This window comes from Daucus carota, chromosome 3, assembly GCF_001625215.2.
Source record: "Daucus carota subsp. sativus chromosome 3, DH1 v3.0, whole genome shotgun sequence".
NCBI classification, from domain to species: domain Eukaryota; kingdom Viridiplantae; phylum Streptophyta; class Magnoliopsida; order Apiales; family Apiaceae; genus Daucus; species Daucus carota.
Genome location: NC_030383.2, coordinates 9,618,407 through 9,631,705, shown reverse-complemented (window position 1 = coordinate 9,631,705; position 13,299 = coordinate 9,618,407). Strand labels below are relative to the sequence as shown.

Sequence of the window (13,299 nt, the reverse complement as noted above, 5' to 3'; positions counted from 1 at the left end):
AAATACTGTAAGATTTAAAAAGGAAAAAAAGGAGACACACTCAACTAATTTAGAGTTGTTACACCTTAAATGTTTTTTTATTCATCGTCGTAATCTCATTTCGATCTGAGTTAGTGATGAGCCATGAATCTGTGTTTATATTTGTCTTATGCAGACATGATTAAGATTTGACAAGTTCGAAATTATATTATAGCACCGGAGGAAAATTCAATAGAGATCATTTTAAAGTGGGGAATCTTTGGATTACAGTGACATATGTTGTTTCTAGCTTAAATTAAATGCATACATGAGTTCTTGACTGCTAAAACTCTTACTCCCTCCGTCCCCCTCAATTGTTTGACAATGTATGAAAAATGAATAAAATTATATGAAAAGTGGGTAAAGTCGTGGGACCCATCAATATTTAATAATAGATTTGAGATAGTGCAGGAAAGTAGTGGGTGTAATAGTTGTTTTTATTGTTAAATATGATATAGTGGGGGAAGATGGTGGGTGTAATGATAAGAAAAACTTACTATTTATAATAATGTAAAGAAATGTGAGGGACATCCAAAATAGTAACCGTAAAGAAATGAGAGGACAGAGAGAATACAATATTTACCATGAAGAATTATCTGTAGATACGGTCACTATCATGAGTCAATTAAAACAACCTGATAATGTAATTATTTCGGTTCAAATTGACTATCCACACATAGGCAGTAAGGCAGACGTCTGGTATTGAGCCATTAAGGATGTGCCACACTTACTTCAAAGTAATACTCATGTTATTTATTTTTAGTTCTCTACTCCCTCTCTGTTTCAAAATGTATGACGTTTTAATTTTTTACACACATTTTCAAAGTGTTTTGACCGAGCATCTAGAATCATCATTTCTTTTTAAAAAAATTTATACTTTAAAATTTTGGCTATATACTTTATTTTAAAAAATAAAATTTTAAAAATAATAAATATAAATAGATGGTCAAAAGATTTTAAACTACATGCAAAAAGTCAAAGCGTCATTCATTTTGAGATGGAGGGAGTATGTTATATTGGACTTGCCTTTCTAATCTCGTAAGTTTTGAGTAATTCATCCGAATTAAAATCTCATTGATACTGTAATAGTCCGTCAATCCCACCCATTTTTATATTATTTTCCACTTATTCGGCAGGTACTTTAATACTCCTATACAATATAATTTTATAATTTATTTTGAAATTTTTCTTTTTCTAATAATAATTCAAATATGAAATTTTTATTGAGAAAAAAAGTTCTAAAAACTAGGTTATAGAATTGTTGATGAGAGAACTTGATAATCAATAAACATGAGGTTGGTTACCAGAACAAAGGTTATCGTGATGGTGAATCGGTGATTTGACAAAAATTAGTCGAGATGTGATGGTTAAATGTGTTCAAGGTGGTTAGGGTCAAAGTAATTCTTGATTGCTCTCTTACTCTCAACTCTAGATATCTCTTAATGTGCCTTCTCAACTCTAGATATCCCTTAAATGTGTGTAGCCGTAGTATTATAGAGATCAACTCACGCATAGTTTGAGAGTTTTTGAGATAAGTCCACATCTAAGGTGTGGTTTATCAACTAGTCTTTCTTCTGTCTTGTCTTCAGGAGTCTACACAAAATTTGAAAATAAGTTATAAAATTATATTTTATTTTTATTTTGAAATGTGTTACATAATAAATAAAAAAAATAAAGAAAGGAGATGATGAAAGGAAGTAGACATTTTGTCCATCCTAAATTGGTGTTCACACTTTTTAAAGGACACCTTATTCTAATTGATCATGAATAAATAGATTAGTTATTATGTTTATATAATTACACTAATTAAAATCTTCACTTGCATTTTTTTTAGCAAACACTTGCATCTGTATCACTCTCAGCATCTTCTTACAATATTTTCTTTGGAGGCATTTTCTTCGTAGCATCTCCGTTAGTTTTCCAAAGCAATCAAACTAAACAATAAAGGTGATTTCCTCAGGCCAAAACATTATCAGGCACTCTGGATGCTCTCCTGGATTCCTTTGTTTCCTCTTCATCCAGTGTGTCACAACTTATCTCACCTCTAGTCTCTGGCAACCACATTACAAACACCCCACAAATCCCAATCGCCAATCCGAACACCAAATAAGAAACCAAGCCCTTTCCTCTCCCCACCAATACAGGACTCGCCGCACCACCAGCAACGATCACTTGCCTCACAATCGTTACACCCGAGTTCCTAATGCAAGTCGGAAACAACTCTAGTGTGTAGATCAGTAGCACGTCGAATGCTGTACATGCACTGAAGAAAGACACTAATTCCATCGCAATTTGAACTCCTTTCCACTTGCCTGAACCCGTGATCACACAAATCAAGCTGCTGATCGAACACAGTGTGGTTAAAATTAAAACCGCCTTTCTCCTTTTTGCTTTTCCTATGATGAAATAAGTTATCAGTGTAGCTGGGAATTCCGACAATGCATTAAGAACTGTGCTCAAATACATGCTGAAATTCAAGTTTCCAACGCCTAATGGCAGGCCATAGTATACTATTCCAACTCCAAATCCAACTACCATAGCAGCCATTAATCTCCTTATCGCCCATTTTCTCTCAAACAAAAGTTTTAGAGAGGAGTACATATTCATCGTCTCAGAGTTTTTCGTGATTGAAATACTGGAAATGCTAGCTAAGGTTAAGACATCACCTTTCTTCTTAGGACCAATAAGTCTAAGGGTTCTCAGAAATTCTTCCTTCCGCCCATGAATAAAGAGCCACCTAGGAGACTCATGGACGAAGAGATATACTAGCAAACAGTAGACCAGGCCTGGAGTGCAAGTCCATAAATACATCACTCTCCATGAGGATCCTCTATTCATATATGCTATCCCTGGCAAAGATAGAAATCCTAGTGTGAAAAAGAAGAAGCCAATTGTTCCTGTCTGGCCTCTCCACTTTCTTCCAACAAGCTCCGAAGATAGCACAAGTGAGCAAGTCCCCATCATGGCCTTGCCAAAACCCGAAACAAACCTCAAGACAGAGTACATCCATATATTGGTGGAGAGAGCAGAGAGTAATCCAGAAATTGACATGACTATGCATGACAAAACCATGGTGTTTTTTCTACCAAACGATGAATCAGCCAACGATACCAAAAGAAATCCGCCTACAAGAGTCCCCAAGTAGAACGACGAAGTGGGGAGGCCTGTGACGAGTGAGCTAGCACACTCCAGAGACCACTCTGAGACAACAGATGCACGTCGAGGCATATCCCAAGACCACGAACTCTCTGGAAGAAAACAAGTGTTTGAGGCGCACGAATAGCCTGGAAGACAGTGCCATGATGGCTCTGCATCAGTGAAGATACTGATAAATGTCTGTTGCGAATCAAACATCCAGACTAGAGATACAAGAACAACTTGCAGAAACTGAATCCACCCGAAATCGCCTACACATTCCTCGATTATCTCTTCTAGTGATGAGTACTGCTCCACCTTCTCAACTAGTGGAGCTGTATTATCATTATCATCCATAAGAGATTTTACTTGTAAAAATTAATTAGCTTCTTTTGCTAATGTTGTTACAAGTAAATTGTAATGCAGGGGTAGCTATATATAGAACCCCAACTGCCTGTTGTTTACTCCCTCCGTCTCAATTTATAGGTCCATTTTGGAATAAACACGCATCTTAAGAAAAAAATTGGTTAGATAGAATCTTATCTTATGTATCATTAATTAGCGCGTTGATAGGCGAGAATATTGTTGAGTTTCAAAAAAATCACAATAAATATAGGAGTTTAGTGCATTGAGAAATGGGAATAATGTTGAGTTTCAAAAAAGTCACAATTAATATGTAGATTAATTTGTATTGAAAGAAGAGAAGGACAAGTATTTTGAGACAAATTTTTTTTCCAAACTGGACCTATAAATTGAGACGGAAGGAGTATTTATTTTTGGTGTGTGCGTGATCATTTGAATTCTTCCCTTCTCGTGATTAAGGGGCCACATCTCTGCTCGATATCAATTCGTCAATTACTAGACGTGAGTGTGCGAGTATCTAAATTTCTGTTAACGACTCACTAGAGACATGAGTGCGTGAATATTTAGATTTGTCATCTCGAAACTCCTCTCGAAGGTTTTCACGGCCATACAAGTGCAGGTGAAGTAAGAATATGTTGTCTCCCTTATCCGATTGATTCGAGCGAATACAATTCTTAAGCATGTAATAATGACACTGTCTGCCGCATTAGAATTACATGATTCCTCTAAATGTACCGACCGTTGCGTCTGCACAAACTCAGTTATTTACTGTGTCGAAAGCTTGATAACTTGTGACGTGCGGATTTGTTTAGTTAGATGGTAAAGTTAATATTGACTACGCAATTGTTTGTTGCTCGGGCCTATTTCAGTCTAGCCCATTCCTCTCTCTTGCATCTTCATAATAATAATAAGAGTTTACTGCACTTTGCAACCCTCTACTTTGCTCGAAAAACACTTTGGTACATAGACTTCTAAACGTGTCAGTTCGCCCTCCAAACTTCTAATCCGTTAGCAGTTTGCCCCATTACGTTAAATTTTCCGTTAACTTTGATGTTAAAAATAGTTTACATCAGTTTGCACCCCTAACTTTATATTTCGTTTTAGTTTGCATCCTTGAAACACTTTTTCATTAAAATCAATCATATTTCGTTAAAAACAGAATCAAGTATATTTTAATTTAATAGTTTGTATCTATAAAAAGAATTTTTATAATACAATAATATCAAAAAAATAATATGCTTAAGTTTGCTAATTAACTAATTGAATAACTGAGCAAAATATTTAAAGCAAAAAATCGTCACTAAAAGTACGAAATAAAGACTAAACTTTATTTTATTATATTATTTGACAATGCAGACTAAAATTTATCTGTTCTAATACTTTTCGGATGAGCCAGAGTCGAACCTGGGGTCTCCCGGGACATCAGAGGATAAACCCACCACTTGAGTTATCTAATTGTAGTCTCGTGTACATTTTCTCAAATCGTCTTTTTAGTGACTCAAGTGGTGGGTTTTTTTCTCAAATCGTCTTTTTTTCTCAAATCGTCTTTTTAGTTATCTAATATATAATAAACTTAAAAAATTCATATAATCCCGTGCTTGGCACGGGTTATAAACTAGTAATAATAATTGTCTCCGCTGATATTACAAATCAAACCAAACCAAACATATTCGGTATATCTTGCTTAGACCAGATCTGAGGATGGTAAGATGTACGCGGACCATACCCCTACTTTTAATGTAAAGAGTCTTAAAGTAGAGAGGCTGTTTTCGTGAAGACCCCTGACTTAATGCACAAAAATTAAAATTGTGTGTGATATGATAATAATATAATAACTTAGCTCATGGTCTTTTTCACATAGGACTTACCTGAACAATTCTGTTTATCAATGATGGGCGATAATGATCTGAACAGAGAGATATCAAACTGGATAAAAACCGTCAAGGCACACTTTCTTGAATTAACTGGATTCAAAAATTAAACAAATAAATGTCATAATAAACAAAAATAGTAAATCCGCGTTGATCACTACTATGATCGACTGATCCAACTCGGATGGTTTAGAACGACACTGATAGGGAGGTAGGTAGAGCATTCTTTTCGTAACTCAACGTTTCCATTATCAGTAACATTTGTTCCTGTGCATTTCGAACGGCCTGATGTTCAGTAATACCATAATCCGACCGGCCCGTGCATCCTGTATTTAGTTTCATATGGCCTATCTGATTGACTTTGGTACGGTTTTAAATGAGAATATCTTTGAGAGAGTTTGAAGGGTAGTCGCTTGCAATATCAGTCGTTAAAATGATGATAGTGTTATAAATGTCATTTTTGTCAATGACATCAATATGCAATTAATTTAACATTGCTTATAAATAGATTGCAATAAGCAGTCCCTCCTAGTTCTCATTCTCTCGGTGTCAAATTTAGTTGAGATTTTAGTAGTCCCTGTAATATTATTATAATTTAGTTGGGAATTTTTGTTATATTCAACTTCCCTGTTTTGAGTTATAAAATTTGTACGCTTACTTCCTAAAGTTTAATCAACAATGTCGGCTAAACCAATTTTTATAACAAATTGTATCTGATCAATTTCTAATTAAATGCTACAAAAGTGTTACTTTTTTTTTTTTTGAAATTGCCACGAGAATAAAAATGAGTTCGTACAAAAAGTTTATATCATGCCTTTTTGCCGGATTTGCAACTCATAACTCAAATAGTCGACAAATTTTTTTCCTATCAAACCAAAATAGGGAATATGAGGATTTATTTCATCTGCTTATCATCTAATGAATCCTGATTGAGATTACGAATACCATGACAAACAGATTCATCCAAATATTTAGGCGATAAAATCTTTATTTCTGAAAAAACAATCTATAAAAATTTCATTCCAAAAAAATGTAAGAGACATTCAAAAATAATATATATAATTTATTTTGGTTTTTGTCACAAAAATAAAATTTCCACTCAAACTCTCAAATCATATCCATTGTTACATGATAATTAATCGAACACTATACCTCCTTATTCTATATATATTAAAATTTTAAACATATATTTAACCTGAACACGCGAATTGATTAATTTCGATATATTTATAACCTTTTAAATTTGGGATATAGGAAGAAAACCACGGTCCACGTGCGCATTTGACATTTGTCCCAATTGACCAAGGCCGAACAAGATACAATGAAGATACGCTTAGGCCCAATTTATACTTAGGTCTTAGTCCCGACTTCTAACAGTCCACAAAATCCATCCCCAGGTCTTAGTCGGGACTGTTAATATTTTAGGTAATAGGGGATGATTAGTATGTGCCCCAACTTTGATGAAATAAAGAAAATAAATTTATACTTCTTTAATTTTGAATTAAGCAAATACAATTTTTCAGTTAGGGACAATACTTCATTTTTTAAGTTAGAAACCAATAGATTTCTTTTATTTTCTCGTAAATTACCAAGAGGTAGGCTTGAAAGACAAAAAAGGAGAAAAAGGAAAAAAATACTTCTACTCATGAACAATGTTCTAAAAAACGCATTAAGCGGCCCTTAAAGCGGTCGTCCAGGAATCGAGATGTAAAACGTATCGATTTTGTGCTAAACTGATGATTAAGTGTTTTTGAAAATTAAACAGAATAATAGACTATTAAACGGATTAAACTGTCATTAAACGGTTTTCCTTTTTACCTTATCGAGTATTCATTACAGATATCCGTCAAAAAAAATAATTATTCATTACGGGTTTTCATTCCCATCTTTCTTCTACCGTGGTCGATTATAAAAAGTTCAAATATATTTTTCTTCCGCTCATAACTCATACGTATTTTGTTACTTTTCGTTTGACTTTTACTTGTATCATATGTTTTGATTATAAAAAATATAAATTAATTTTATTACACATTTGTTTAAAATCAAGAAAAATATTAATTTTAGGGGAATTAATATAGATGGAGGATAATGTGTGATCATTTTGAGCAGGTGGCAGAAACTGATGCACCACCAAAATTCACCAACAAAAATATGCACTTTACCAACTCTGCATTTGTTTTATCTCAACTGCAAGGAAGTAACTACAATTTGTTAATTCGCTATCCGTATTTTACTCTGCAGCTATTTTGAACTAGTAATATTTTTTTTTGAAATAAAATAAATTCCAAATGTTGAACTAGTAATCTTAGAAAGGGTGTACTAAAAAAATTTCAAAATACTCAAATATATAAAATATTTATTATTTGTACATGTATATTATTATTACCCAATATATACCTATATGGATGTGTTACTTCACATTATGTAGTCTTTATTAGTTTATATTTAAGACGGATATATATGAGTTATATTAATTATAAAGCTTGACTTGGCCCAGCATGCCGACAATCACTATCATATATAGTATTTGATCAACAATCTCACCTGCCGGCTGCTCTCCAACTCACTAACAATAAATTTAAATATAATATACTTTCTTCGATTCTAGATTCTAGATAAATATTTGTTACATCATTAATTTAAATTTTTTTATTAATGCATACACAAGAAGAACATATAATTGTAATATAACTGTAAATTACATTCAATAAATAAAATTATACGCTCAGTCACATAAAACCGGGAATTGCGTTCCCGAGTTCTAATCATTTTCGATTTTCAAATGAGGGGCGCCCTTACTACTACGTATAAGACGCTTTTTACAATACTCTCTCCCTCCATCTCAAAAAGAAATGAGCAACTGCTTTTTACAGCGTGATTGGTAGAGGTACTTACTTATAAATAATATTTTTAAAATTTTTATTTTATATAAAAATATAGGATTCATATCAACAAGAAAATTTGAAAATAATTTTTATAAGTATTGCTTTCGAGTACATTGAAATATGTGAAAAAGTCAAATTCATTGTTTGTTTTTAGATTAAGGGAGTATAAAAGAAGTGCTCTCTAACGCACTCCCTAGTTATGAAGCCCAACTGAGCACATATCGAGCCTATTGTGAGTTACTGAGTTTGTCAATTTTTGCCCATAACATGAATTTATACTTTTATATGAATATGTACACATTCACATACAAAAAGTGTCATCACTTAAAAATTGAATGAAAATATAATATCTCTAGTAGAAAGTAGAAACACTTAAAATAACTATGGATGATAAATAAAAAAAAGAGTTGACATAACCTTTTAATACATTCGATTTGGTATACAAACTAAAATTTGATCGATCAAGTAGGGCAGTGATGAGCACAATAAGACAATCAAAGGGCATGCTATGATGCTAATCCCTCTAAATCCTGTCAAAGACTGACCCAAGACAAATAATGCATACAATAATTACCAGTTAAACAGAACAATCCAAAAAGCAAGAAAGAACAAAATAAACCTAGAAAGAAGCACAAATCACCCCTAAACTAAACGTTAAACACACCAAAATAATTCAAAACATGTTTATCTACTGCAGTTGGACAGATGGGCTGTCCTTTTTGTTCTCTTGTTTTCTACCTTCCATAAAAACCAACTTTCTCTATTTACTCCCCCTGCATTTTCTTCAACACTTCTCTATATCAAACATAATAATCATGTCTGCCTAACTTTATTTATACAACAATCCAAGTCACATACACAAATCTTGGGCAAGATTTTATTTTTCAGTTGGTCAAGAAAATGTCAAGAAATACTTGTAACAGGAAGCAAAGGTGGTGCACACAAGTGCCATTGACACCACTTCTTGAAGGCCCAGATGTGGAAATGCAAGAGTATTATGAAGGTAACAAGAAGGAGAGTTCTTGGGAGATCATTAGGGAATGGTTTAAAATTCAGAAGAGTTCTGTTAGCCCAGAAGGTGGAAGTGGTAGATTTAGCTCTCCCTCTTCTTCTTCAAATTCTTTGGCATTTGGGAATGGTGGGAATGGTGGTTATTATGTTAGTCCTGCAAAGAGACATGATTTGAGGCTTTTGCTTGGTGTTTTGGGATGTCCTCTGGCTCCTATTCCTTCTTTGAATTTCAAGAATGTGAAGCCTGATCACAACCATATGATCAAAGATAACATTCCATGGGTGAGTATCTTTTTCTACTTTTTTACGGAAACAACGTCTCTACTCTTTTTGACGAATTTGGTACGTTTGGCTTGGTTTAATTTTAATATTGACTTAAGAGATGGGTTTTTTTTTTTTTTGCAGGAGACATCAACAGCATATTACATAATCCAACAATACTTGGCTGCATCAGGGTGTTTAAAATCATCGAAAAATGGGGTGAAAAAGAAGAACATGTATGTGGCAGGGGTAGTGAAGATGACATGCTGTGAAACAGAGGTTTCTTCCGGGAAAGGAGTCAAGACAATGGGGAGAAGTACAAGTAGTGGGAGTAGTAGCAATGGGGAGAATGTGATGGGGTGTTTTGTTTTGTGGGAGATGACTCCAGGGATGTGGTCACTTGAATTAGCAGTTGGTGGTAGCAAAGTTTTGGCAGGCAGTGATGGCAAGATTGTGTGGAGGCATACTCCTTGGCTTGGGACTCATGCTGCTAAAGGCCCTCAAAGACCCTTGCGCCGTCTCATTCAGGTTAGACCAGGTTCTGATACATCTTAGTTTGCAAAATTTGATTATTTACCATGTCGAATTAAGTTAAAATTATCCGCTCCCTCACTTGAAACTCCATTTTTGATACGAGCTCGGTTTTAGTTTGCAATGTTATGTCCTATATGCATATATTGGAAATGAAAACTCAGGTGTTTGTTCAATGCACATCTGAAATTTGAAACTATAGTAGGATTGGAATTGAGAGTCAAGTGGCTGGACTTGCTATTTGTGGCACAGTTTAAGGACCACACAAACACACACTTAGAGCATTGAAGCTTTACACTGTTAAAGCTACAAATGTTGCTAGTTTCAGAGATTAATGAGGCTGCAATCATAATAGTGAATCCTTTTGCACCAATCATTTGGAAAAGATGCTTATTTCTTGCTAATGTTGTTTCAATCTTGAAACTACCATGATTGTCAAATTTGCAAGACTGGTATTTTCTGAAAGACTGAACCCATATGTACTATACTCTAATTGTTTGAATGCTGGTCTGAACAGAGGCTATTAAGAACATTAATCCCATAATTTAAAAGTGATTAGCACAATTCCCAAGGTGTTTATGTAGGTGGTAGGAGTGTAGTTCTGACAAAGAGAGGACAAGTGTCTCTGCTTTAGCAGACACCACCATCTTATCTTTGAACTCTTGGGACTCTCTCCTCTGAGTCCTCAGACTTGGTTTGCTGATACTGCATTTTTTTTAAAAGAAAATTTTGATTAAAAAAAAATAAAAATATGGGGAATGAAGAGAGGGCACGTGAAGATTCAGTTGTGAATTTGATTAGTGATGTCAGTTGGTGTAATGTGTTAAATTTCTTGGGATCTTCAAATGCTACTACACTCCTACCATTCCTACAAGTAATAAAGCAGATGAACCAACAGTCAGCAATAGCAGCTTTGTCCATGCCTCTTTAACTTTTGCTTTTCTGTCTTTTGATTTTTCAATAGTGTTGTTTGTTGCATTGCCATTTCCAGATGCAGCTAAGTCTTCTTTTCTTGTTCAAATTTTGCAAAGTGTTTTCTTCACACTTCTTTAGATGGAGTATACTTTACTCCTACTCTCCAACTTGTAATCTTGAAACAATTTACTTTGAAGCTACAAGTAGTATAAGCAGTGTTGTAAAAAGCGAGAATCAGACTTAATCGATTAAGCTTGTATTTGTCTAGTGCAGTACAGCCAAATTAAAATTGTACATTTACTTTAGTATGTATAAAATGGAAACTGGGGATTATTATTAAATAACAATGTTAAAAGTATTTGATAAATCTTTCGGACCTCACGATCTGAGTTACATCATGCACATTGTTGTCTGAAATACTAACAAAAATGCAAATATTCTGTTGAAGCAGGGTCTTGATCCAGAAAGCACTGCAAGTTTATTCGCCAATGCACAATGCCTTGGCGAAAAACGAATTGGGGACGAAGACTGCTTCGTCCTCAAAGTAGCCGCTGATCGCGAGGCCGTTATGGAAAGAAACGAGGGACCTGCCAAAGTGATCAGGCACGTGTTATACGGCTACTTTAGCCAAAAGAGCGGCCTTTTAGTCTACCTGGAAGACTCACACCTCACAAGAGTACAGGCACCACTAGAAGCCTCCCCTAAAAACAATGCCAATGAGGCCATTTACTGGGAAACAACAATTGGGAGCAGCATTGGGGATTATAAGGATGTGGATGGCCTGTTGATTGCTCATCAGGGGCGGACCATTGCAACCGTGTTTCGATTCGAAGAGGAATCAATGCAGCATAGCAGGACTAGAATGGAAGAGATTTGGAGGATTGATGATGTTGTTTTTAACGTGCCTGGATTGTCGTTTGATTCTTTTATCCCTCCTGCTGATATCTTCGATAACTTGCCTTCGCCATGAACTCAATTTGTAGGAACAATGTTGAATCGGTTACGTGCTCAGTACACAAATCTCCCGTATCATGTCAACTCTAATTCTGTAGTACATTTTCTTGGGAGTGTTGGGAATAATGTATATTTCAGCTTCTTGTCTCTGTGGAATTGTGTTGGTATAGCAAAAAAACTGATCTTGTATAATTTCAAATCTGTTGTTTATTCCTATACTCACAATGACAGTTATGTACTTGTGTTTATGTTTTTGTGTAAGCGCAAATGTCTCTGTTGAATATACATGGGCCTGGAAATTAAAATGGTAGTTTTCCCAAAATTCAAGTCCGAACTAATGGGAGCGTTGGGCTTCAGAAAAAAAATGAACATATACATGTAGGTTGCCCGGTCAGATCAGGCCCAAATCTTGATCAAACACTTGAGAGGATTTTAGAAATGGGCAGGTGGGTCAAATAATTGTGACAAGAACATGTCATGGTTCAAAATCTATTCAAAATGTAGACTATTTGTAAAAGCAAAAGATAATACGATGAACCCTTATAGGCAAGAATCCAATGTTTAGAACTATCGATGTGAGTTTATTTGTTAATATTGTATATTCAGTATATGAACTTACAGTAGTAGTATTATTTGGTTTTATTTATTTTTTCCACGAAGAAAGAAGAATTCATTAAAGTATTAAAATTCAATCGGGACATATTTCCGAACTGTCAACTACAACTTATTTATTGTGAAACAAGTGTAAGATTTTGATTTTTATATAAACTATTGGAATTGAGTTAAATTAATCAGATTATAAATTTATAACAAATTAAGTGTTCTGGGTAATATAACAAACATGTTACATATTTTTTGCTTGTTCAAACTCGAATTCCATAATATACCAATTACCAAACCCGGAAAATTAATCTTGTTTAAACAGAACTGAAGTCGAACATCTTGTCATACGGTTCGATAAAACTCTGATGAAGTCAAAAAGAGGAGATATCTGTATGATTTTGGCATGCAATGATGAGCACAAGTAGTGAATGAATCTGTCAATCTTTTGATGAGAGAGTTGTGAGTACTTTGCTGCACACAATATGAGAAAAAGAAGATGATGCAGGGGAAGCTTCCTCGAGGTTTGCACGCATGGGAGTGCGTTGTTGTCTTCACCTTGAGGCTTCATACAATCTCCTCCCTCCTTTATTCTCTTTTCTTTGAATCTTTTAACATAGAGAATGGAATAAATTAAAGCTTCTTCCACCATCTCCCGCACCATTTTTTTCAACCACTATCAATAAAACAAACTACCATCCACCAAAATTCCTGCGCAGCTCCCTCCGATATATATCCATCCTCTTTATCATCTT

General features: G+C 34.5%; 2 protein-coding genes across 2 annotated transcripts; one reads left to right on the top strand and one right to left on the bottom strand.

Moving 5' to 3' along the window:
- Positions 1-1,621: 1,621 nt before the first annotated feature.
- LOC108213092 (organic cation/carnitine transporter 3) lies at positions 1,622-3,568 on the bottom strand. Its single transcript, XM_017384833.2, has one exon. The coding sequence runs from the start codon at positions 3,508-3,510 to the stop codon at positions 1,975-1,977; it is 1,536 nt and encodes a 511-aa protein (XP_017240322.1). The 5' UTR covers positions 3,511-3,568; the 3' UTR covers positions 1,622-1,974.
- A 5,412-nt stretch (positions 3,569-8,980) lies between these two features.
- On the top strand, positions 8,981-12,184 carry LOC108210760 (uncharacterized). Its single transcript, XM_017382160.2, has 3 exons — positions 8,981-9,565; positions 9,689-10,072; positions 11,442-12,184. Exons 1-3 carry the CDS (start codon positions 9,173-9,175, stop codon positions 11,958-11,960), a joined length of 1,296 nt encoding a protein of 431 aa, XP_017237649.1. The 5' UTR covers positions 8,981-9,172; the 3' UTR covers positions 11,961-12,184.
- The last annotated feature ends 1,115 nt before the right edge of the window (positions 12,185-13,299 follow it).

What these genes read in the sequence shown, in the direction of transcription:
- LOC108210760 (XM_017382160.2), top strand. Translation starts at nt 9,173, where the DNA reads ATGTCAAGAAATACTTGTAACAGGAAGCAAAGGTGGTGCACACAAGTG. An exon ending in TCAAAGATAACATTCCATGG is followed by an intron (nt 9,566 to 9,688) that starts GTGAGTATCTTT and finishes TTTTTTTTGCAG; the next exon opens with GAGACATCAACAGCATATTA. An exon ending in CCTTGCGCCGTCTCATTCAG is followed by an intron (nt 10,073 to 11,441) that starts GTTAGACCAGGT and finishes CTGTTGAAGCAG; the next exon opens with GGTCTTGATCCAGAAAGCAC.
- LOC108213092 (XM_017384833.2), bottom strand. Translation starts at nt 3,510, where the DNA reads ATGGATGATAATGATAATACAGCTCCACTAGTTGAGAAGGTGGAGCAG.